The sequence below is a fragment of the Mustelus asterias genome, chromosome 9 (genome assembly GCF_964213995.1).
Source record: "Mustelus asterias chromosome 9, sMusAst1.hap1.1, whole genome shotgun sequence".
NCBI lineage: Eukaryota > Metazoa > Chordata > Chondrichthyes > Carcharhiniformes > Triakidae > Mustelus > Mustelus asterias.
This window is the reverse complement of record NC_135809.1, coordinates 46828655-46853150: the sequence shown is the minus strand read 5'-3', so window position 1 is coordinate 46853150 and position 24496 is coordinate 46828655. Positions and strand designations below refer to the sequence as shown.

At 41.2% G+C, this 24496-nt stretch overlaps 1 protein-coding gene across 3 annotated transcripts in view; it reads left to right on the top strand.

Moving 5' to 3' along the window:
• scube1 (signal peptide, CUB domain, EGF-like 1) overlaps positions 1–24496 on the top strand; it is a 279156-nt gene that overhangs the window by 118393 nt on the left and 136267 nt on the right. For 2 of the 3 annotated variants that reach the window (XM_078220128.1, XM_078220127.1), the window contains exons 5-6: positions 11342–11467; positions 20280–20396. The exons of the other annotated variant lie outside the window; for it this stretch is intronic. In XM_078220128.1, coding sequence (XP_078076254.1) covers positions 11342–11467; positions 20280–20396 — 243 coding nt within the window. The remainder of the gene's footprint in view (positions 1–11341; positions 11468–20279; positions 20397–24496) is intronic. 3 annotated transcript variants of the gene reach the window in all.

The window sequence follows — 24496 nt, the reverse complement described above, 5'->3', positions numbered from 1 at the left end:
TGCACACCTAGTTCATGCAAACTATAAGCAGTCAGTAAATTGGTATACTCTTAGCATTTCCCAATTAATCACAGAATTGTTACGGCAGAGGAGGAGGCCATTTGGCTCATCTTGTCTGCAGGAGCTCTCCAAACAAGCATCATGGCTTAGTGCCATTTCCCTGCCTTTTCCCTGCACATTATTTTTATTCAAGTAGTCATCTAATTCCCTCTTGAATGCCTCAAATGAACCTGCCTGCACCACACTTCCAGGCAGTGCACTCCAGACGTGAACCACATGTTGTGTGAAAACATTTTTTCTCACATCACATTTGCTTCAAATACACTTAGAAAACAATGTTGCACTCTATCAGCCCTTCTGTCTCAATTTCAGCTTTCTGCCTACTTGTTAGAAGACAAAGTGTCTCCAAAAAATGTATAAATTGCATTAAAAGATAATTTTGGCACCATAAACAAGTTCAAAATATTTGAGATATTTCTGCTTTGTGATACTTTGTGCTGTATTGAAGAAGCTTTGCTGGCATCACAGTAGTTAGTACAGCACAGAATTAAGATGCAAGTTATCAAAATCCAATGGGTATCGGCCCAGGAACTCCAGGAAGTGGTAATTATTGGAGCAGGAGTAGGCCATTCAGCCCATCAAGCCTGCAAGTGTAAGCCTTAAAGGTCAGTGTCAACTTAAAAAGCTAGTGTTGATCAAGCAGATTAGTTTTACATTTCTTCACATGGTGAGATTGTGAAATCAGTCAAGCCATAATTGACTGGGCAATGTGGATATTCCACTCCACCCCTGCTTCATACGTGATTACTAATTTCTAGGGGCCAACAAAAATGAGAATGAGAATTGGACCAGTTAGTAGTCTTCATTCACAGCTGTGGGATCTTTATTTTGGCTGCGTATTTTATGATGCTGGAAGAACAAAACTGGACAAACAATGTACCTCTCCAAAAAACGGGAGAGAAACAGATAGTGGATGGGATTTTCCGTGCCTCCAACGACGTGTTTTGGGGTGGTGGGGGTGGCCCGCCATTGGCCGGCAACAAGATCTCAATGGGGTTTCCCATTCTATGCACCTGACAGCAAGGTTCGCCATCGGCAGGACCTGAAGATCCCACTGGTAAGAACAGCCGGAAAATTCCGGCCAGTTAATGGAATTGTTCAATGGCTGTAAAGTGAGTCATTCATAGTACAATGTTATTTTTAAGGGAAATTCATTTTTATTATTTAGTTGGCAGTTGAGGCACTATGATGTCAACTTTGTGGAAATAAAACTTAATTCTGCAGCATGGACAGATGCAGAGCCAATATATCAGCAGTATAACAGTCCTAACATCAGGTGAATAAAGACATATTAAATAAACCGTGCTATTGGACAAACAAACTATTGGAAACATTTCCACAGGAGCAGGGATGATGACAATCAACTGCCTCATTAATGGTGTATGTATTCTGTAATATAAACGAGGCTCAATGTGATGCCTCGACTAGCTTCAGTCACTTCACCAAAATTCAGAAAGGAATATTTGAGATTTTGCTTCCCCAACCAGACCCTGCAGTTGTCCCAGCCTTGCCTCTCCCAGGAGATTACCAGCTCTGGGATGGAGTACACATGGACATACGAACAAGGAACAGGGTTAGGCAATACAGCCCCTCAAGCATGCGCCACCAATGAATAAGATCATGGCTGACCTGACTTGCGTTCCCTCAACTCCACATTCCACCTACCTCATTAACATTTGACTGCCTTTTTTAGTGTTTGTATTGCAATACATAAGGCATCACAATTATATGGGACAGGCGATATGGAATAGTTGATCTTTTCCTGTCCATTATTTGCTTGTGTGATACTTAATAGATTTTTAAAAGTTGTTTTGAATGCATGGCTAAGGGAAGTTGTTTCCTTAGTTTGTAGAAATTGTAAAGAGGGTGAACTGTCATCAATTTAAAATTATTACCAAAGGATAGGAGGGAAGTCAGAAGAAATTATTTGTGCCAAGTTATATCATAGTATTTTTTTTAATCACTCGGTGCAATTGAGGCACAGGCTATTGTATGTTGTAAAGGAAGCATGGATAAAAATTTGACATAGAGAAAGCTATAGGACAGGGGAGAAAGGGAGACATTGAGGGCAGGACTTTCCACGCCTCCCGCTGCATGTTTCAAGGTGGTGGAGACTGCCCATCTTTGGCCGGCGGAGGAATCTTCTGGTCCCACTGCTGTTAACAGGGCTTCCCGTTTTATGCTCCCGGTGGGAGTTTGCAGTCAGCAGGGCCGGAAGGTCCCACCGGTGGGAATGGCCGGAAAATTCTGGCCTGAGTTTCATTTCAAATTATTCCAGCAAAAAACCCAGGATAGACAATGTGCCAAATTGCATCCTCCTTTGTTATAAAATATCATGCATCTATGCATGTGGTGAAATCAGAAGAAAATAATCTTCAAACAGCCAAAGGAACAGGCCCGATATGTTTGGAGATGAAGGTGGCCTTTCCTTTTAAATGATTTACAGATTTATGTAATGTGGGTAAATTCTTATATCAAGCACAATGTCAAAGGTTCTGTTCTCCTTTACTGGGTTATTTTAAGATGCATCTATTTCAGGAGCTGTCTTCAGAAGCTGCCTGGTTAATTAGTTGACCTATTCAGAATGACAGAGGAATCTTGAAATAGAAGATACCCATCATACAAATTCTGAGCAGTCTTTTGATTCAGCTTTAACAGCTAACAGAAGAGAATCTAAAATGTGGGACAAAATACATTCAAAACTTCCTTTAATAGAACGTCTACTTTTTGTTAAGGCTTAAGCAGTTGTGTAAGATTTGCTGAAAGGATTTTTAGCCCTGCTAATCTTGAACTATAGCCTCTGTAGGCCAAGGGTTGGGGGGAGGGGAAGAGCAGGAAGGCTACTCTCTAAACAGTGGACTGAGTGTCTTCTGCAGAGTTTTGCATGAATTCTAATCTTTGCTCCCTATGCTGACAGAATGAAGTTGTACTTTTTGACACTCATCTATTTTATGTCCCAGAGACAAAACCCCTCTTTAGCACTGGATGACAGATGCAGTCTTGCTGGCTGTCATTCAGACCAGCAGCGTTTTGTCAACTGTTATACCAGAATCCTGCCTGTCTGTGTATGCGTTAGCTAAACACCATTAAGTTAAGAATTTATTGAACCTTCAAGCACTCTTTCTGGCTAAGTAATTTTTCACACTGCTGAACATTTTGAATTGCGTTTTTGTAAAGATCATACTTCATTAGTCTAAAGGACCAGTATTTATGGTGTAAAGCAGCACATACCTGTGGTTTAAAAACATAGTATTACTATATGCCTGAGTTTTTTCAGTTTTGTCTTCAATTAATACATTAATGGACAAGGCAACTCCAGACTAGCAGGTTGTTTAATGGATAAAATACTGACACGGCCATTAGTCTAATTTTAACCCTGGGGAGCTAACTCGCACAACAGGAAAAAAGCTGCAGAAAATGTTAATTAGGTTAGAGTATTATAAAGCAATGATACAGAGCTCCAAGCAATTCTCTGAACCTTTCTCCTTTCTGTTTTATTTTTTGATACTTTGGTATTAGTTCATTCATTTATGTTCATAAATACTAGTAAGCATGGTACGTGAGCTGAATCCTGGGGTCAATCACACATTAAGCTGATTTGGCAGATTTACTTTCTGCCTCTCACACATAATGCAGTCTGTTCTGCTCTGTTAGATGCTATTTGCTTGCAGTTTCAAATTGCTTTGATGGGGAAGTATCTGTCTTCAGAAACTGATGAATGGATAACAGGCTCTTAGCTTTTCATTCCAGGCTACTTAACCAGTTAAATTGAAGCAAATGAAAAAGTTAAACAGTCTTGGGGGGGGGGGAAAAGAGGGTGTGGAGATAATAAGAAGTATATAAATGTAGATGCCTGTGAGAGAATGAGACTGAGAGGATGAGTGAAGGAGTGATGGGTGACCCAGACACCAAGAAAGAGGGCAAGGGTTAGACAATGGAGAAAGTAAACACAAAATATTGATGGATAGTGGAGAAAAGGAAGTGAAGGGTCTTTGTGCAAGTGTGAGAGAGAGAAAGATAAGAGAAAACAAATCAAAGACAAAGCAGAGTTGAAAGTTTAACCAAAATACAATTATAGGGATAAATGCAAGAGGTACTTTAAAGTTTTCACTACCCTTTAAATTGTCAGTTTTGTCAATATAAAGTATATGCAAATGAATACTGATTTGTCACTAATTAGTGCAGCAAATGGATGCTGGAATAGTGATGATGGCAAATTGGAAATGTTCAAAATACCTTCGTCTGACTCAGGAAGTTTAATATTATACTGAACTTTCATCCTCAGTGATTGAGTTATTACAAATCAAATTTTTTACTTGAACTCAGCACAAACTCAGTGCCACAGACATGTCTATGCCTCCTACATGAGCAAGACATTTGGGACCAACAATGCCCCCTTCCGCCACTGTAATACACACTATGGATGTTATGCCTTAAGCACTGTGTGCTCCAGTTCCCATAAAACCAATGGAAAATGCCACGCCAGTAAATTGTATAGCTTGCAGAATGTAAGACAAATATATTCCCTGAATTTATAAAACTTATCTGGGATAGACTCTCAATGAGCTCAGAATTATGTTAATTGCCTCCTTAATAGGAGTGGGTAGGTTTTGGAGCCTGCTCACTCCCCTGCCTTAATGAAAATGGCTAAGAGTGTAAATAGAGGCAGGGCTCCAGACATGGCACTTGGTGGCCATTTTTTTCTGATCCTGCTCAATCAGGTTCAAGAAAATCTGGTCCTTGGAACCAGTTGGGTTTTTTCTATCCCACAAGTTACCAGATTTATTGGAATACAATTCGCAATGGTGGAAATCTGAACTCTCAACTTCTATAGCACTGAATTTTACAGGACATTTGGGAGTGGGTTAGGAAATGGGAAGGCTGGTAAATGGCACAGGAAAGTGCAGATAGCATGCCCAACAGCTTCCAGCAGCCATGCCTTTTGCTAGTAGTGGGAAAGGTGGCAAATGACGCACCAGCCTGGACCCAACTGAGCCATTTAACTGGACAGCTAATGGTCGCTTCCCACCTCTGCTGGCATTTTGTCAGTGGTGGAGGGACTACATGCTGCATGGGGAAGACCGCCAGATAAAGCCAGGAGGGCTCCTGGCAGACTTTCCCCTTGGGGCACACTTTTTTCTCCTGAACGGGCCTCCCTCTCTGACAGTGACTACTCATTGAGTGGGCATGGTGGTACAGTGGTTAGCACTGCTGCCTCACAGCGCCAGTAACCTGGGTTCGATTCCCGGCTTTGGTCACCGTCTGTGCGGAATCTGTACGTTCTCTGTGTCTGCGTGGGTTTCCTCCGGGTGCTCTGGGTTTTTCCCATAGTCCAAAAGCCATGCTGGTTAGGTGCATTGGCCATGCTAAATTCTCCCTCAGTATACCCGAACAGGCGCCAGAGTGTGGCGACTACGGGTTGTCACAGTAACTTCATTGCAGTGTTAATGTAAGCCTACTTGTGACAAATAAATAAATGTTAAACTTTAAACTTGATATCTGCTTTTTCTCCATTTGCAACCAGGACCTCTGACCGCAGCTGTTGGGTGTGGGCCGTCATCCTTGACGGAATGGCTGACCCACCAGCAGCCACTTAAATGGTTGCCACTCATAGAATGCATAGTTGTTATTTTGCAGATATTCTACAGGTTTATTCCTGATAATCGATTCCATTATTTTACTTGGAATGGAAATGAAATGAAAGGGCCTGTAGTTGCCAGTGCCTGTAATTTTTGAAAATGGGAAGAGAGTTAGGCAGTTTCTTATCCATTGTCATGTCTAGTATCACCTTCAGAATGATCAACAATATCACCATTGCATCACCAATCTTCTAATCTCTTTCTGGAATAAATATCATTTTTCCGGGGATTTGTTTGTTTTGAACAATTTATAACTTTATAAGACTTCCATCTCGTTTTTATCTTATTGGCTTCATTTGGTTAGTTTGGTTGGGATTTTACGACCCCGCTCGGGCGAGGCTCGTAAAATCCCACCCGAGGCCAACAGAGAATTCTGTTCTGCGAGCCTCGCCCGCCCCGATTCCAGGGAGGGCATGCCTGTAAAATTCCAAGAATATTATTCCTGTCTTCCCTTGTGAATACTTGGAATAAATAATTATTCAAAGAATTTATTACTTTGCTCTCCATTTCAAGTCTATCTGTACTGTTCATGGTTTTCAACCCTTTTGTGACCACTCTTTTACTTTGTAATACTGAGAACATTTTGTTTTTACTCCAGAACATTGCCCTCTGATCACTCTGAATGACCCTGAATTCCCCGTGGATTGTCCCAATTTCCTGTTATACCTTTTGTAGGAGATCAACAAAATTCCTACAGAAATGCCACAATAGCTAAAATTGGCTTTTTAAACTATTTTTCTGTGATGTTCCATCAATCCCTGATGAAGCTACTGCAATGTTTTGGCTAACTCCATGAATATTTGAGGCCAATAATTCCTACATTTTCTTACACTCATCCGACTTTCTTACCCTTCAGAGTTTGCACAAGATTTTATCACTTTTCAATTTAATTTGTTTGTTGATCCCGATGGGTCATGTTTGACCAGTCTGAATTTATTGATTTCCACTGAGTTTGGTTTTGCCCTGAATTTGTTGGACTTGTACTTGCCCACATCCTTTCTATATGGTTTTAGCAGAGCAAATTGCTTTCAACCAAATGCCTGAAAGGAACAGATATGGGAACACAGAAAGCAACCTTGTATCGCAATCAACCAGAGCGAAGACTTCATAGTGGTTGTGCAGACTGTGAACAAAGGAGTACGGCTTATAATAGTGAATTCAGCATCAACATCAAATCAGATACTGCAAGTGAAATAAAGAGGGAAAGAAAGATTGGTTTCAGAGAGGGCGATAAAAGACAATTGTTTTATATTTTTACATTTTTTACCAATTATTAACAGCAAAGAAACAGACCATGCAGTCCAACAGGTCATGCTGCTGTTTATGTTCTACCCATTCTTTTCAACCTATTCTTCTTCAAACCCCATAAACATATCTTTCTATGCCTTTTCCCTCGTATGCTTAACTAGCTTCCTCTTTAAGGCATTTACCCTCATGGTAGCAAGTTCCACATTCTAACCTTCTAAAAAGGTTTTTCCTGAATTCCCTATTGGATTTATTTGTGATTATTTTATATTTATGGCCATTCGTTCTGGTCTCACTCGCAATTGGAAACATCCTCTCCATGTCTACTCTTTCAAATACTTTCATAATCTTAAAGATATCTATCAGGTCATTCATCAATCCTTTCTTTTCCAGAAAAAATAGCCCCAGCCTGTTTAATCCTTTCTCATAGGATTAACCTAATTCTACACAATATTTTTGTACTTTGTCAGTGCCTCTAAATACTTTTTTATCAAATGGAGATCATATGGAATTGTTCAGCATTCCATGTCTGGTCTAAATAATATTTTATACAATTGAATCTTCTGGGGTTCTCCAAAAAAAAATTCTAAGTATCCAATTTGCGGGAAAACGGGAATAAATCCCGTTGGGTTTTTTAGTGGGATTTTCAGAATGAATCTCCGACTCTCTGAGCACCACAGTGTGCCTGGGTGTGATTCACTCTAAAAATCAGGGGGCGGGGCCTATTCTCACTGGAGAGGCCGGCAGCAGTGTTGAGTGGGCCACTGCGCATGCGCCGATCTGTCAGCGCCAACATTGGTGCATACGCAGTCGCCCTGCACTGCTAGCCTCCTGATCGCTGGCCTCGCGGTCCTCCCCGGTCCAGCCCCGATCTACTCAGCCCTCGCCCCTCTCCCCGTACCCAGATGGCCAATCCCGATCACCACTTTCCTCCCTCTGCCTGTGATCCCAGTGCAGAGTGGCAATGGGACCCCTACCCCCCAATAGTCCCTGCCCCATTGACACTGCCTGATACCTGGTGGGCAATGCTGAGGTGCCCTTTGAGCATTGCCAGTTTGCCCTTTGGGAAGTGACAGGGTGCCAGACTGGCACTGTCCATGGGGCTTCCTCCTTACTCCCGATCTCCTGGGGGCCTGAATGGCCTCTGTTCCCTCCAGCAGGCTTGGGCTGCCTGTTCCCCATTAGTGGGGAGCAGTAGTAAACCCCACTAGAGTGAACCATTCCTAGCGGGGGAGGGGGGGAGACACACTAGCGAGCCCGGAGAATTCAGTCCTGGGCCCACTAATGACATGGAAATCCCGATTTCCATATTGTGATCAGCTGTGCTGATTTCCGGCGCGGAGCTGATTACTCTAGAAATCTTTACCTGGGAGACTCACGGAGGATATGGCGGCCAGTGGGAAGCCCACAAAACAGCCTCCGCTGATGTCTCTCAGCCGGCTGCATTGCTTGAGCAGCACAGCGGGCTGGGAGAATCGCCCCATCTCTTCTTTTCAGTCCCATCTCTCTAGAAATGAAACTCAATGTCTGATGTTTATAGAAACATAGAAACATAGAAAAACTACAGCACAAACAGGCCCTTCGGCCCACAAGTTGTGCCGAACACATCCCTACCTTCTAGACCTACCTATAACCCTCCATCCTATTAAGTCCCATGTACTCATCCAGGAGTTTCTTAAAAGACCCTATTGAGTTTGCCTCCACCACCACTGACGGCAGCCGATTTCACTCGCCCACCACCCTCTGTGTGGAAAAACTTACCCCTAACATCTCCCCTGTACCTACCCCTCAGCACCTTAAACCTGCATCCTCTCGTAGCAGACATTTCCACCCTGGGAAAAAGCCTCTGAGGGTCCACCCGAGCTATGCCTCTCAACATCTTATACACCTCTATTAGGTCTCCTCTCATCCTTCGTCTCTCCAAGGAAAAAAGACCGAGCTCCCTCAGCCTATCCTCATAAGGCATGCCACTCAATCCAGGCAACATCCTTGTAAATCTCCTCTGCACCCTTTCAATCTTTTCCACATCCTTCCTATAGTGAGGCGACCAGAACTGAGCACAGTACTCCAAGTGGGGTCTGACGAGGGTCTTATATAGCTGACAAGGGTCTTATATAGCTTCTTTAGAGGTGGGAATTTGGGAGTCTAGTTCAATTGTTAAAATCCTTGGAAATGGTTATGTCTTGTTAATCAAGGGTACCTGGGGTTTTTAATGTGTACTAAGTCATAATTGATACTGAACAACTTTTGTGACACTGGAAATCTAATTTTACACTGACGTGATACTATTATGGTAATTTATATTTTAAAAAGTTTCTTTAAATTTTGTTTGATGTTTCTGCTTCCAATATGTACGTCCCAATCTTTATTTCACTCTCCATAAAAGGTAGAAAAAATGAAATGGCTTTTATTTCTTGGTTTGCTATTTGTGAGAATTCTTCAATTTGACTGACTGCTTACCTTGCTTGATGGCATCACTGTTGCTGGATGCCTGGAGATCTCCTTGACTTGGTACCAGATTCAAATTAATGTTGACAGAGGTGGATTCCATGGCAAGGTCACCGGATCTTTGCAAATAGCTTCAGTCACTGACTGCAATACCTGCACCATTGGATTGTATGACTAAACGTGTACATTTTTCATGGCAAAGGAGCTTTGTGAGATCTGAAAACTAACACATATTTTATGGAAAGGAAGTAATAGCAGACTAATAAGAAGTGATTGGAAAAGTATATTACCGTGGCTTTAGCTGATGCTATAAACTCCCAAGAACATCCTTTAAATTATGCCCTCAATTGATATTAATGAGTAGAAATCACTCCCGGTATCTATGATTTGCTTATTGCAGACTAAGAGAGAGAATTGAATGCTTCACTTCTCCACCACTGTTTACCACCTTCGATCTCCTTTTTCCATTTCTTCCTTGTTCAATTGTCATAAGAGAAGAGCAGGGGAGTTATCCCCAGTGTCCTGGCCAGTATTTATTCCTCAACCAACATCGCATAAGTAGATTATTTAGCCATTGCTATTTATGGGAGGTTGCTGTGTGCAAATTGGCTGCCCACTTTCATTTATGATCGCAGTGACTATACCTCCAAAAGTAGTAAAGTGTTTTGAGATGTACAGCAGTTGTGAAAAGTACTTTATAAATGCAAGTCGTTCGTCCTTTCTGACCTGCTGAATTCTTGAAGAATATCTTATTCAAGATCGTCATCTCTATCCCCACTTCACTGATGCCCCACTTACTTTTGTTTAATGAATTAATGCGGCTGTGAAAGTAGTACGCATAGAAATTTGATGAGAATAAACTAACCAGTTTGTTATAAGGATGCACACATGAATGCTTGCATTTCAGCTCATGCAGAGATGTGTTCTAAATAGATATATGATGGGCTCTATTTTCAAGGAGTGACATTACTTATATGAAGTAGAGAGACAAGCATTCATGGCTTTCAACATTGATCTGAGCTTCTTCAGATTGGGAGATGCAATCTTTGGGATCCTTCTGTAGGGAGCATTGAAGAATCAAGCAAGGATATCCCACCTGGGTTGCACCTTGTGTAATCAAGTGGGTGCTGAAGGAAGCATTAGCAAGTGTCAGAGCAAAACACTTGTCTGTCTTGGCAAAAGAGATGTGAGCATTGCCAGATCGAGAAAAATAAAAACAATGAGTAAAACGAAAGGAGATGAGTGGTTAACTGATATCTTAACTGAATGACCATAGTTATACCCAATATCTCTTGCTTGCTGTAAAATAAGTTTGGGAGAGTTATAATGTAACACAAATTATTTATTTAGTACCAATAGATGGCTAGACTTTAGCCTAGAAAAGTGGTTCTCAAAGTCTGGTATGCACATGTAGGTCATCCAGGTGGTCTGCGGGCTGGTCTAAAATTCAAGTCACTGATGCACAATGCCAAGACTGAGGCCACATGAGTGAACAAGCCAGAATCCTCAGCCCCACCATTCGTATGAAACCACACAACCAGACTGAAATGTGCGACTCGAAGTGTAAGCAACAATAATGTAATTTTATAAGCAAAGCTATGTTATTGTTACAACTTACAACTGTAAGCTCAGATTTTCAACACTTGTGGGACTGAAAAAAGTAGAGGAACCAGTTAAGCTTGGAACCCGACACAATCTGAAACTCTCCAACTTGGAACCAGACGCCACCACATTGGTGCCTCCTCATTCTTCCCATTAATTTTGATCGGTTTTTTTTGCAGTGGCAAGCGGTGGGTGGTCAGCGGGCACTTTTGCCCCATCCGTGCGGCCCACAGACAACACTGGTCAAGAGGTACCAGTGACTGTTACAGAATGGTGAAATCTTTGCATATGTTGAATTTGTAATCTAATTGTCTTTCTTCTCTTCCTGTACTGTGCTTTCTTTACAGAGGGCATGAACTGTATGAACAAAGATCATGGATGTGCACATATCTGCCGAGAGGCACCGAAGGGTGGGGTGGCCTGCGAATGCAGGCCTGGCTTTGAGCTCGCCAAAAACCAAAGGGACTGCACATGTAGGTAGCTGTAGATACTGAAGAATTCCTTACCTCGTCTCTCAAGACACCTATCTTTTTTTGTGTTTTCCCTACCTTTTATCACAAAAAGCAAATCTTGTTTTGTACTCCCAACTTTTTATTCTCATGTACTTTATAGCTCCTTCCATGTTCTTAAAGCATGGAAGCTACAGTAATCTGCAGCACTCCAGAATCTCACTTAAGTGTCTGTTCTCCATGTGAGGGACTAAACAGTGGGTGTAAACCTACAAAAACAATTGTTTTAAACATTCGTCTTTTTAGGGTTTCATTTTTTAAAAATTCCCCAAACATAACAAAAGCTTCTAAAGTAGCCTTTGCAAGCAGTAATATGGAAATGTATTATTGAAATACATTAGAGAAGGTAGAGGAGAGGTTGACCAGGATGTTACTCTGATAAGAGGTTTTGATAGAGTAGATAGAGAAAGTTATTCCCTCCAGCAAGTGGGTTAATAAACATAGACTGAAAGTGATTGGGAAAGGATTGAGAGAGGAAGTTAAGAGAATTATTTTTCAGTCTGAGATCTGGAACGCTCTACTTGAAAGGATGGTGGAAGCTAATTCTATAAATAATTTTAAAAGGCAGCTAGGCAGGTAGTTGAGAATGATAAATGTATAGGGTTACAGACAAAAAACAGGCTGTGGGACAGTACACAAACTGCTCTTTCAAGGAGCCAGTCTAGACCTCCTTCTGTGCTGTGAATTGTTACCCTCCCTCATCTGCTGGTTTACTCAGAATTTCCTGAGGCACTCCTGCTTCACTGGTGAATTATACAGTGGATGCTGGCAGATTATTCAACCAAAGGGGCATTATTTGGTTTAGCCCAATTTAGACTTCCCCACCTGCTCCTGAACTCCTCTGACTCGCCTTAAAATTGAGTGAAAAAAACCCTTAAATGGTCATTAATTGTCTATTTTAGGATGATGGGCTGGACAAGACCTCACCCACCCCGCCATAAAATGTCTGATAGGATGGGCAGAAAGAGGGCAATAGGAAGGCAATCTAAAAATTTTACAGGCTCCCACCTGCAAACTCACCTGTGGGAGACTGTAAAATCCTGCAGAATGTGGTCTGATTTTTTTCTCTTTCTAATCTGAAGTCAATTGTTGTGTCCCTGCTGTCACCTTGATTGAATTAATCTAACTCGTTTAGAAATTAAAACTGGGACCTAAGGTGATGAGAAATAAGAAATTGGCCATATGGCTTCTCAGGCATGTTCCACCATTTGACAAGATCATGGCTGATCTTCAACAACAACTCCACTTTCCCATTTTTGATCCCTGTGGAGTCCAAACATCCATCGATCTCGGTCTTGCATATACTCAACAGCTGAGTATCCACAGCCCTCTGAGGTAGAGAATTCCAAAGATTCATAATGTTTTGTGTAAAGAAACGCTTGCTCACCAAAATGGCCATCCCCTTCTTCTGCGACTATGACCTCTGGTTCTAGCTTCTCCAGCCTTTCCACATCGACCCAGTCAAGCCTGCTTGGAATTTTGCATGTTTCATTGTGATGACCTCTCATTCTTCTAAACCCCAGTGAAGATGGGCCCAATTTACTCCATCTCACTTCATGGTTCCTGGGATGAGAGGGTTATCTAGTCACGTGAACCTTTGTTGAACCTCCATAATGTAAATATATCCTTCTTTGGGCACAGATATCAAATTGTATGCACTAGGTGTATACAATAATCACAATTAGGTGTGATCCCATCAAAGTCTTGTACAATTGCAGCAAGACTTCCTCACTCTTATGCTCCAATCCACTTGCAATAAAGGCAAAACATTTTGGCTCAACGGGTCACCATGTCTGCATGGCTAAATTAAGCATTTTCTTTATTTTCTTTCTATGGGTGTGTCCTCATCGCAGGGACTGCAGTGTTTCAAGAAAGTGACTCACCTCCATCTTCTCAAGGGCAATTAGGAATGGGCCATAAATGCTGGCCTAGCCAGCGAAGCCCACATTCTGTGAAAGAATTTTTAAAAAGTCTTCAGTTAACAAAATAACCCATAATTATCATGAACTAATTTCAAGTTTGGAAAATGGTCTTGTGATTAAAGGCTTGATATAAAATATATAGGCCTGAATTTCACACTGCCCCGGTTTGTTGGGGCGGGGGGCGCGTTGCAGGGAGGGCATGTAATACATCAAATGGGTTCACATTTCCTGCTCAGCCTCAATTTTTAGGCTGGCAGGTGGATTTTCCAGGTGTAGGAGAAGTCTGAAAATAAATGGGCTTAGATCTGGGTGGGGAAGAGTGGGAAGCACCTCTATCAGAAGCCCCTTCTAACTTTGGGCACTGCCCCTGAAGGGTTGGCCCCCTCCCAAGGTCTGATGGTGGCTGATTTGCCACCACTCCGCCTCTCCCTCAACACCCATTATCCATACTCCCAGTCATTCCCTCCCTTCCCTGTCCTCAAACCCTGAGACTTAGGCTCTGATGTCTTCAGGAAGTTGCTCTTCTGTCCACTGAAGCTTCTGCCGCTGCAGGAACCACAGAGATGATGGCCAATCAGATTAGCCAGCAGCTCTCTAAGGCAGGATTTCTGAGTGAGGGATGGAAGTTTTGCCTGCAGCCAGTTGACCTCATTTGAGTGTGAAATGGCTCCGTGGCAGGGAGAGTTAATGGGATGTGAAACCAGGGCCTCAGTGCCAAACAACCCACCGCAATTCGGCAAAATGGTGTACTTCACGGTAGACCAGATCCGTACCATCATGGACAAGAAGTCAAACATCCATGACATGTCTGTGATTGCGCATGTTGACCACAGCAAGTCCACCCTCACTGACTCTCTAGTGTCAAAGGCCGGAATCATTGCCTTCTCACGTGCTGGTGAAACCAGGTTCACTGACATTCACAGACACTTCAGACGGCAGGACAGAGAACCCGCCCATTTGAAATATCCTGGCCATAGTGTACAGAACCTTTTGTTATTTCCCTGCATTATATAGTAAGATAAAACTTATTAGCTGAAGCAGCCCTAATGATTAAAGAAAAAGGCAATGGAAAAAGTAAGAAAGAAATTACTTAATTTCTGAATATAACGAAGAATAGTGCACCTTGCTAGTAGGTACTTATCTCTTGGTAGAAATGAAGGGGAGAATCTTCCAGCAAAAGTGAGAGGGATGTAAGACTTATCTGCCTTAAAACGAGTGGGAGTAGTCTAATGGTGTTCACATAGCAGGGATAGACCATCCACTATATTTCCCATTTGTTGCTCCCGGACAATGTTGGACAATAGGAATGTCAGTTCCTTTCGAGCATCTAGGATTGCCAGCCATATGTGGGAGGCTATTAAAAATTAAAAGGTTGCCTTATTCTATACAGTTAGCTGTTGGGTGCATCCATGCACTACTCTGTACTCAACTCTTGCTGTGCTTATTTTCTGTCCCACCCCCCAAATCCTTCAAATAATTCTTTGAAGAGTTGTAATTCCTTTCAGGAGTGTTTTGAGGACACTTCAATTATCCTGACCCTACAATGTTATCCATACTGAAATTGCAAAGGGGAAGATCCTAGCCAATGTGTCAAATCACTCAAGACTTCAGCCTGGTTTTTGACATTAGCCCAATTCCTTGCTATTCTTTGGTTTTTTAACACACCCTGTGATGCTCCTGACTTGAACTTAAATTTATAAATTGCAAACAAAGTATATTGTTATAACCTACAATGAACCCTTTAAGGGCTTCATAGAATCTCAGCTACATATAGGTATGAAAGTGTTAGATGTTTCATGGTAGGTGTTTCCTCTCTGAGCATGAAGATCATAGGCTCAAATCTAGTTCCAGTTCTTGAGGACAGTCTAGGCTTGTAACGTCCTTACTAGTGGAAAGGTGTAATTGTAGTATGCATGTTGATTTACTTGTGGATATTATAATTGCAGACATAAGAATTTATAATGCAAATATATAAGAATGAGGGCAGCATGCATGATTTTAAAATAAGAACTCTGTTATGTCTGTGTGCTCTGGTCCAAATACCTCCTGTCCTCTGACCAAGCTTCCCTGAAGACCAGATTTGGTCCTAACATGGTAAAATTTTGAGTGACATTTGTCTAAGCATGTGTACACTATATGGAAAAATATTCAGATTTCTTAAAAACTATTTTCCAGTCATTTGTGAATTGATGTACATCTTATTTCTCTGATTTTGAACAAAATGTAAGATAATATTTGCTGTAACCCCAATTTAGTACACCACATCATTTAGTGAATATTAGTGAAATGATCCAGATGATATTCTACAGGACAGTATACCAGTGAGTAATAGGACACTGTATTTCAAATGACGATTTCTTGTTCTGAACTCTGCTCTCAAGGTGTCATAGAATAGAGATCAGAAGTTAAGTTTCATGTCTATATACTCCTAGTAAGAAGTCTCACAACACCAGGTTAAAGTCCAACAGGTTTATTTGGTAGCAAATACCATCAGCTTTCGGAGCACAGCTCCTTCATCAGATGGAGTGGAAATGTGCTCTCAAACAGTGCACAGACACAGAAATCAATTTACAGAATACTGATCAGAATGCGAATCTCTACAGCCAGCCAGGTCTTAAAGGTACAGACAATGTGGGTGGAGAGAGCATTCAACACAGGTTAAAGAGATGTGTATTGTCTCCAGACAGAACAGCTAGTGAGACCTGGCTGGCTGTAGAGATTCTCACTAGCTGTTCTGTCTGGAGACAATACACATCTCTTTAACCTGTGTTGAATGCTCCCTCCACCCACATTGTCTGTACCTTTAAGACCTGGCTGGCTGTAGAGATTCGCATTCTAATTAGTATTCTGTAACTTGATTTCTGTGTCTGTGCACTGTTTGAGAGCACATTTCCACTCCATCTGACGAAGGAGCAGTGCTCCGAAAGCTGATGGTATTTGCTACCAAATAAACCTGTTGGACTTTAACCTGGTGTTGTGAGACTTCTTACTGTGTTTACCCCAGTCCAACGCCGGCATCTCCACATCATATATACTCCTAGTCAGAGTTATCTGATGGGAACACGGCTCCAAGTAGCATGTGCTTCCCATGACTTTATCTATTTGTTTTTGTTTTAATGGATGAAAAATTGAGTGTGTTATCTGCACAATTTCCTAAGATGCACTCCAATCAGGATAGCATTTATTTTGTTAAAGCAAGGGAAGTCATTTTGAGTCATTCTTTTCAATCATCATCTTCTAGTTGCATACAGATCAGTTTTGCTAGGAGCCTAAGATTAGTTATTCGGTGGCTCACGCAGGTTGGAGGTAGCAAACAACACAGGGACATCTGAAGGAGTGAAAGGAAGAAAATATAAAATTACAAAGAAACACCTGCAACATTGTTGTCTCCAGCATATCAGACAAGATATAGAGATATTTATTATATTGTTTCACTATATCAACTTATAGTCATTACAGCATGAAAGGAGGTCATTTGGCCAATCTCTCTACAGTAATTTTATCAGCTTGATTTCTCACACTATCCCCATATCTCTGTAATTTTATTTCTCTCAAGTGCCCATCCAATTTCCTTTCCATTTCTTCCATCCTAGTGGGCAATAGTTGTGAGTCATTACCACTCCTTGTACGAACAGTCAATGGGAACAGCTTACCTAAAACTGTCACAACCTTGTCCACCTCGATCAAATCTCCCCTCAAACTCCTTTGTTCAAAGGCAAACAACTACAGCTCCTTCCAACCTAATCTTGTAGCTAACATCCAAAATCCCTGAAACCATTTTGACAGATCTCTACACCCTCTCAAGGATCCTCACATCCTTTCCTAAAATGTGCTGACAAGAACTGGTGCAAACCTACAGCAACTAAAGCTTTATAAAGGTTCAGTATAATTTTCTTGTTCTTGTACTCAACACCTGTTTTTTTTTTAACGATCCTGTTAAGGGACTATTAAAGTTTAAAGAAGAAATCCAAACATCCAGCAATTAACTAACAGAATTACACCATGATATATCATGGTTTTAAACAAAAACAAACAATTATATATTAAAAAATTGAGCAAAGCAAGTATTAACACAATAGTTTATAAGGACTTATGCTATAAACTCAGTTCAATAATTTACAATGACATATGCTATACACTCAATTCTATTCCTGCCTGCCCTCCTCACTCAAGAGTTCCCTTCTCGTACAAAATTTTGAAGGTTCATTTACTTCTTTAGAGCCCAACACAAAGGTCTACCAAATCCCTTTGGAATTCATTTTAATTCTCCTCAATGTGTCAGCTATCCTCCATAATACGATGCAATGGGGGCCCTTCCTTTAGCTTTTTGGCTACATAATGCTCCATGTTTTATTTACAGACCTAATGTCTTTGGATGCACCAGCTCCTTGTTCAGGGGGCCCACACGTCTTCAACTGTCTTCTCACAGCTTTCCAAGTTAACTCTGCTCAGTCCTTTTGCCACAAGGCTCGGTGAGGACCACTGTAGTTTTCTTCCACTAGCTGCAAGATAGAAAAAAACCTTCTAGTTGTTTTTCCCTCATTAAATCCAAACTGAGATAAAGCATCACCCATAATCCACAGGGTAAACATTGAAGTCAGTATTTTCTCTGCTCAAAGTGCAGGCCTAACTAATGAACATTTACCTTCTTTGGTTCTCCCAACTCAATGAGCTTCAGCCTAAACCGCGACTGAAACTCCAATTACCTCTGTCTGTTCCCAAACTGAACAGCTTGCTTCTGTCAGCAAACACACAGATAAATTAAAGAAAAGAGCCTTCCAACCAAGAATTCACCATGAATCATTGCACCTCTGGTAGTCTGACATGCTTTGGGGTGGTTCAAACAGAAATGCAAGCATTGATTCTGCACCCCATAGAAATTTATATTTCTAATATATATATAATCACTGTCTCCAGACTCCCTGGCGCCATTGCAGGCTGAGAGATGGATTATTCATTTATCAAGTTTTTTCACTATTACCTCTGACCTTTAAACAGGCTACCTTTCAACTGCAATTAACTGCAAGCTTCTTTAAATTACATTGACTTCAGAGTTGCTTATTAATTTGGTAACTCAATACCTTCATTTTTCTACAGTTAAAACTTTAATTCCTTAAATAAAATTTATATTCTAAAATGGATCTGAACCAGACATTTACAACAATCTATTTATGAAGCCTAAACACTAGAATATAGAATATTCTCTCACTATATTCTATCACCTTCAAATGCCGATGCAGATGAACCTTCAGATCTCTCTGTCCCTGTACACTCTTTAGAAATGTATCTTTAAGTCTAAATTATGCCAAAATCCATCACCTCGCTTATCTTTCAATTAGATTCCATTTACCACTTGTGCGCATTCTGCAAGCAGTTACAGAGAGTCCTAACGATAGAATCTCCACTTAAAAGTGCATTTCCACTCTTTACCATTCCCTCCTCTGCAGTCTCTTCCCCATTGCTGCCACAGTTTGGACTGCACTGTTTCAAGGTGTCATCACTCCCAGTAGTCTCTACTGCTGAGCACCGCAGGTGCAGAGCTGCACACTCCCCAAGATTACTGCACTTTCTGCCTTTTCTGACTCTTCCAGATAACTACCCACCATCCTGAACTCTCACTGCCTGTGGGTTAGCCATTTCCTAGAAGGTACGATCTAGGAAACACCATCCTCCCTAATGCTCCACAGTGACTCCTGCTAGAGATACACCCTGCACATATGGTGCCCCTAGGATCAATGAGGAGTCTTGAAGTTTTCACGTGGTGCAGGAATTAGAAGCAACAGGTCTCAATTACCTATTCATGATCTAAGAAAAAATCTCTTCTTTTACAACCTAGTTAGTGCCTTGTATAAACTGTTAATTTTAATTAATCTCTCAACATGTTCTGTGTTAATACTCTTATTAATTCACTTACTGTTAAAATTTCAAGGCAGGGAAAATAAATCAATTAAACCAAGCTGTAAATGTAACATTTCTTCGTAGTTTCCCAGTGCTAGATAAACTCACCAACCAATCATCTACCTGTTGTCCTCTGGCATTACTCCTTGCCTTTTTTGGAAGACACTGTGGAAGGACCCATTCTTTCCCCCACTCTGATTTGTCAGTCACTGCTGCTGCTCCCTTCAATCAGGTCCCCACTCTGATATGTCAGTCTTGCTGCTACTCCCTCCAATTAAATCCCCACTCTTCCCCCATTCTAATTTGTCAGTCAGAGCTACTGCCTGCAATACAGTGCAGCCATTCAAGTTGGGGCATTATTTCTTTTCACAGAATGCTGCTCCTGTCCAGAAACACTGATCTTGCTAAAATGCAAATTGCTGGAGGCATGTTTTAAAAACCAAAGTTAATTTTCTCCTCTGGACCTCTGTGTTTAGCTCTGTGGGAGCATTAATTGTTAATGAGTTTGCATCAGCAGCCAAGCAAATATCAGAACTCAAATGTTGAACTCAGACTTACCCTGCCATTACTCAGATCTTGGCTGGTTGGGAGTTGATGGCCCCAGATGTTCTTGGAAGTGATAGCCACTCTTTACGCTCTACATGACATCCCAGCTTTCCCTCTCCCCACCACCACCTCCAGTTGGAAAAATAATTCAAAATATTGAATAATCTGCAGTGTAAATACAATGTATAGTTTCCAGTAGTCAGCGATAGTTCCTAATTTTATTCAACTCATATGCAGGAATATTTAGTCATCTTTCAGAAATCAGATTAACATAATTCAAAGAATGTATACCACCACATCTCTCTCTTGATCATTGTGTAAAATAACTGTAAAGAGTATGGAGCTGTGAAATGAGCTCCATAATAGAGTTTTGTGTTTTCATTTTTGCCTTCCTATACTTTGTGTAACAGTAACCTGTAACTATGGAAATGGGGGCTGCCAGCATACCTGCGATGATGCGGACAATGGACCTGTGTGCGGTTGTCACCAGAAATACGCTCTGCATTCAGATGGGAAAACGTGCATAGGTAAGTGAAGACCAATTGTGTGTTCTAAATCTCTGACTGATGACCAAGTTGCGACAGTTGCTGTGCAAGAACCTGGCCTGCTGATTAGATGCTGTAGAAGTGCACCCTCTTGTAGTTTGTGTTGCCAACTGCATGAACAAATGTAACTGATAACATAATTTTGCTGCTATGTTTCATGAGTGCCTGAGTATTAAACTCTTTTGCTAAGGCCGCAAATGAATGCCCAATAATCCTCCCACACCTCAACCAGCTCTTGTATTAGAACCATTTCATATTGTGCTATATGACAAAGTCAATGCACATTATACCACAGTTATTTCAAAAATTCTCATTTGCGTAATTTTAATGTACAATCTCTGAATTTAAAGTAAGCTAACTTTAAGGCACACAAGTTATTGTTAACTGAGGTTTCTGGTAATCTTAGAACATGGATTCCTTGCAAGCTGGCTGGTATGTTTGTATCTGGCCATTCCTCTTCTTTTTTTCTGGAGTAAATTTCAACTCATTTGAACTGAAATATTCCACCTCAAACATAAGTTAATATTTTGTTTCACATCTTTAAATTCATTTACATTTCTTTGATTAAGGTACTTGAAGACAATGCTTCAACCTGCAAAATGGCACATGACAATTGGTAGGGAGAAGCCAATGATGGAAGTCAATATTACTGATGTAAAGTGCATACCTAATATACCAATAGATCTGAACTGAATGAAATTACATCTACCATTTAGCCTTTGTATAGCACCCTGACCTCTTAAGTTGGTTCAACTCCCACTCCAGAGTCTAGATCCATAACCTAGGTTTGCAGTTCAGTGCAGTTCTGGGAGTGTGCAGCCTTTAGGTTTAAATGTTTCATTGAGCCCTGTCTGCCTCTTCAGATGGCTGTTAATCACATGATACCATTGAAGAGGAGCGATAGAGTGCTCTTGCTGTCCTGCCCAATGTTTATCCCTCAAACAACATCTAAACCAGGTGCAAAATACTGCGGATGCTGGAAATCTGAAATGAAAACTGGAAATGCTAGAAATACTCAGCACAGGTGTTGCCAGACATAATGAATGTTTCAAGCATTTTCTGCTTTTATGCCTAAAACAAATGATTTTGGTCATTTGTTTCATTGCTGCTGTGGGACTTAACATGCCCCTAATTACTGCTGTGTGTCCCACATTACAAGAGTGAGCACACTTCATTACTTGGAAAGCACGTTGGGATGTCCTGCATTTTGAAAGAGATATTTCTATCTCTCTATCCGCTTTGCATCTCCAACATTTTTAGTTTTGATTATTGAATATTTTATTTCTGAAGCATGGGTGGGCAAAAGCTTAGCATTTCATTTGCACTTGTGTATGAACTGACTCTGGGTACGGGACTAATATGCAGCACTTATTCGGTACCTTGATTGAATACGGTGTGCTCTTTCAAAGTTTTCTTCTGCTTTGAGTAGGATCACTGTGGGTACAACTCAAGAGCTGTTCTCTACTCGTATTGATATTCAATGGCTTGTAATCAATTGCCCCACGTCTAAATTCCATAAGATCTCCTTGCTTTTGCAGACCCAGAAATATTTAGGGGGGGATTCTCTGGCCTCCTGGCAGCGTGTTTCTCACAGTGGTAGGCAGTGCGCCGTTGACCAGCAGTGGGATCTTCTAGTCCTGCCGCTGTCAGTGGTTGCACCATCGGCGGGACCGGAAGATCCTGCCAGCATGAACACCCAGAGGATTCCAGCCTTAGTGTCTAACTGTGAAGGCATGATGGACTGGACAGCAGTGTAACAATATCAGTGGAGTTTCCTGCAAACAAAATGTGGCCATGTTATCCCTTTTCATGCAACACTCAGGCTGGAATTTTCTGGCCAATCCCACCAGCAGGATCTTTTGATCGCATTTGGGACATCTGAATGGCTCACCACATCTGTGGCGGGGGATCCCGCTGCAGCGGAACTGGAAAGTCTCAGCTATACCTGGCTGATGGGTTATCACGATTGCAGCAGTTTAACGCTCATCCTCATTCTGGAGTAGGCCCTGTAGGAAATTCACTCCTTTCCAGTTTTCAATGACAAAGGAGAACCTCTTCAGTCTGCTTCTGCAGATTTGACAATAAGTTCGGAAAGACTGAGGGGGAAAGAAATTGGATAAAGGAGGACTTAAGTTGGGCATGAATAATCTGATCAAGAGCGGAGATTCACACGGATGATCCCAGGAATGATAGGCCTGACATACGATGAACGTCTGAGGATCGTGGGATTATATTCATTGGAGTTTAGGAGGTTGAGGGGAGATCTGATAGAGACTTACAAGATAATGAACGGCTTAGATAGGATGGACGTAGGGAAGTTGTTTCCATTAGCAGGGGAGACTAGGACGCGGGGGCACAGCCTTAGAATAAAAGGGAGTCACTTTAGAACAGAGATGAGGAGAAATTTCTTCAGCCAGAGAGTGGTAGGTCTGTGGAATTCGTTGCCACAGAGGGCTGTGGAGGCCGAGACGTTGAGCGTCTTCAAGACAGAAATTGATAAATTCTTGATTTCTCGAGGAATTAAGGGCTATGGGGAGAGAGCGGGTAAATGGAGTTGAAATCAACCATGATTGAATGGTGGAGTGGACTCGATGGGCCAAATGGCCTTACTTCCGCTCCTATGTCTTATGGTCTTATACTTTGTTCTCAAGACTTGATGGACAGATCGCTGAGACTGAATTTTCTGACTCTGCTGTGGCAGGTTCCCGAGTGGCGAGCCATTCAACTCTGGCCTTACAAGACAAACACAGGCTACGACATTAATTTTCTTATGATGCAGTAAGATTGTAATATTACATTTTGAAGCCAGTGGGGTTTATTAGCAGTAATTATCATTACTTCCACCTGTAAAAACCCATAAATGTACCAGCACTAATTTTTTCAGCCATGTTTAGTGTGGGGTGAATAGGTAAATACGCCAACCTCACATCATTACAGTGATTTGAATGCTGTATCTAATGAGGAGATCTGGAACCACACACTTGGCAGAAGAGCAGTGCATCTCAGAGCAATCTCAGGATTTTTGAGATGTGTGTATATACAGATACACATGCACACATACACATGCATATTCCATTAATGCCTTGCCGTTCTTACAACCTATAATTGAGTAAAGAAATTCCAAGTCTTTGCTTTCTAGAAAATATAATGGCCAAAATCCCCTGATCTCGCACGCCCCTGTACTGCTGCCAGTGAGAATGGAGAATTTGGCACTCAGCCAAATCTCCATTGACAGTAGAGGGACCGGAGAATCCCAGTCACAGGTGAGGTCGGAGAATTCCAGCCAATGATTGTTGCATCAATAAATTAAACATTATAGTTACAAATACCTCTGTTTACAAACCTACCAAACTGTCTTGCAAGATAATTTATGAGAAACCATTGTACTTTTAACATAAGTTTGTTATTTTACAAATAAGCCAATTTATTTTTATATTTCATTTGGGTTATTAATCAATGTCACTTAATACCATCTAAAGAGGCTTACAGATTAAAGAGCTCTGGGACATTTACAAGAAACGTTGTCACTGTGATGTGTGATGCTTCAAATTTTTAAATGCATGACACAATATTTCTATGTTACAATTTATTTTGATGTTCAGTTGAAGTTAAAAAAGTTGATTTAAGTGTTTTGCTAAAAATAATCTGTTGCAGATATTTATGCAGATATACTGCAACAAAAGTAGATTGTTGCTATATTAACAAAACACAGGCCGAAATCTTCCGACCTCATTCGGGCTGGGATTTTCTGTTGCCGCTGAGAGTGAATGGCGTTTTGGTTGGAACTCCACATTTTCAGTTCTTGCTCACAACTGGTCTGGCCACGGACAAGACCGGAGAATCCCGCCCGTAAAGTGTTGTAACGAATAAACATTTTTTATTACAAATCTGATGTGTCTTGATAACTTCTGAAAGTAAGCTAGAGACAAAACCATTAAAATGTCCACATCTCTTCTAAAATCTCTGAATTACATTCTTGTCTCAGCACTTTATAAATGATCTGCCTATTATTGTTATCATCAATAACTGAAGTTCTCTGGAGAGAATATTCTAATTTGAGACAGGTCACAGTGAAATGTAGG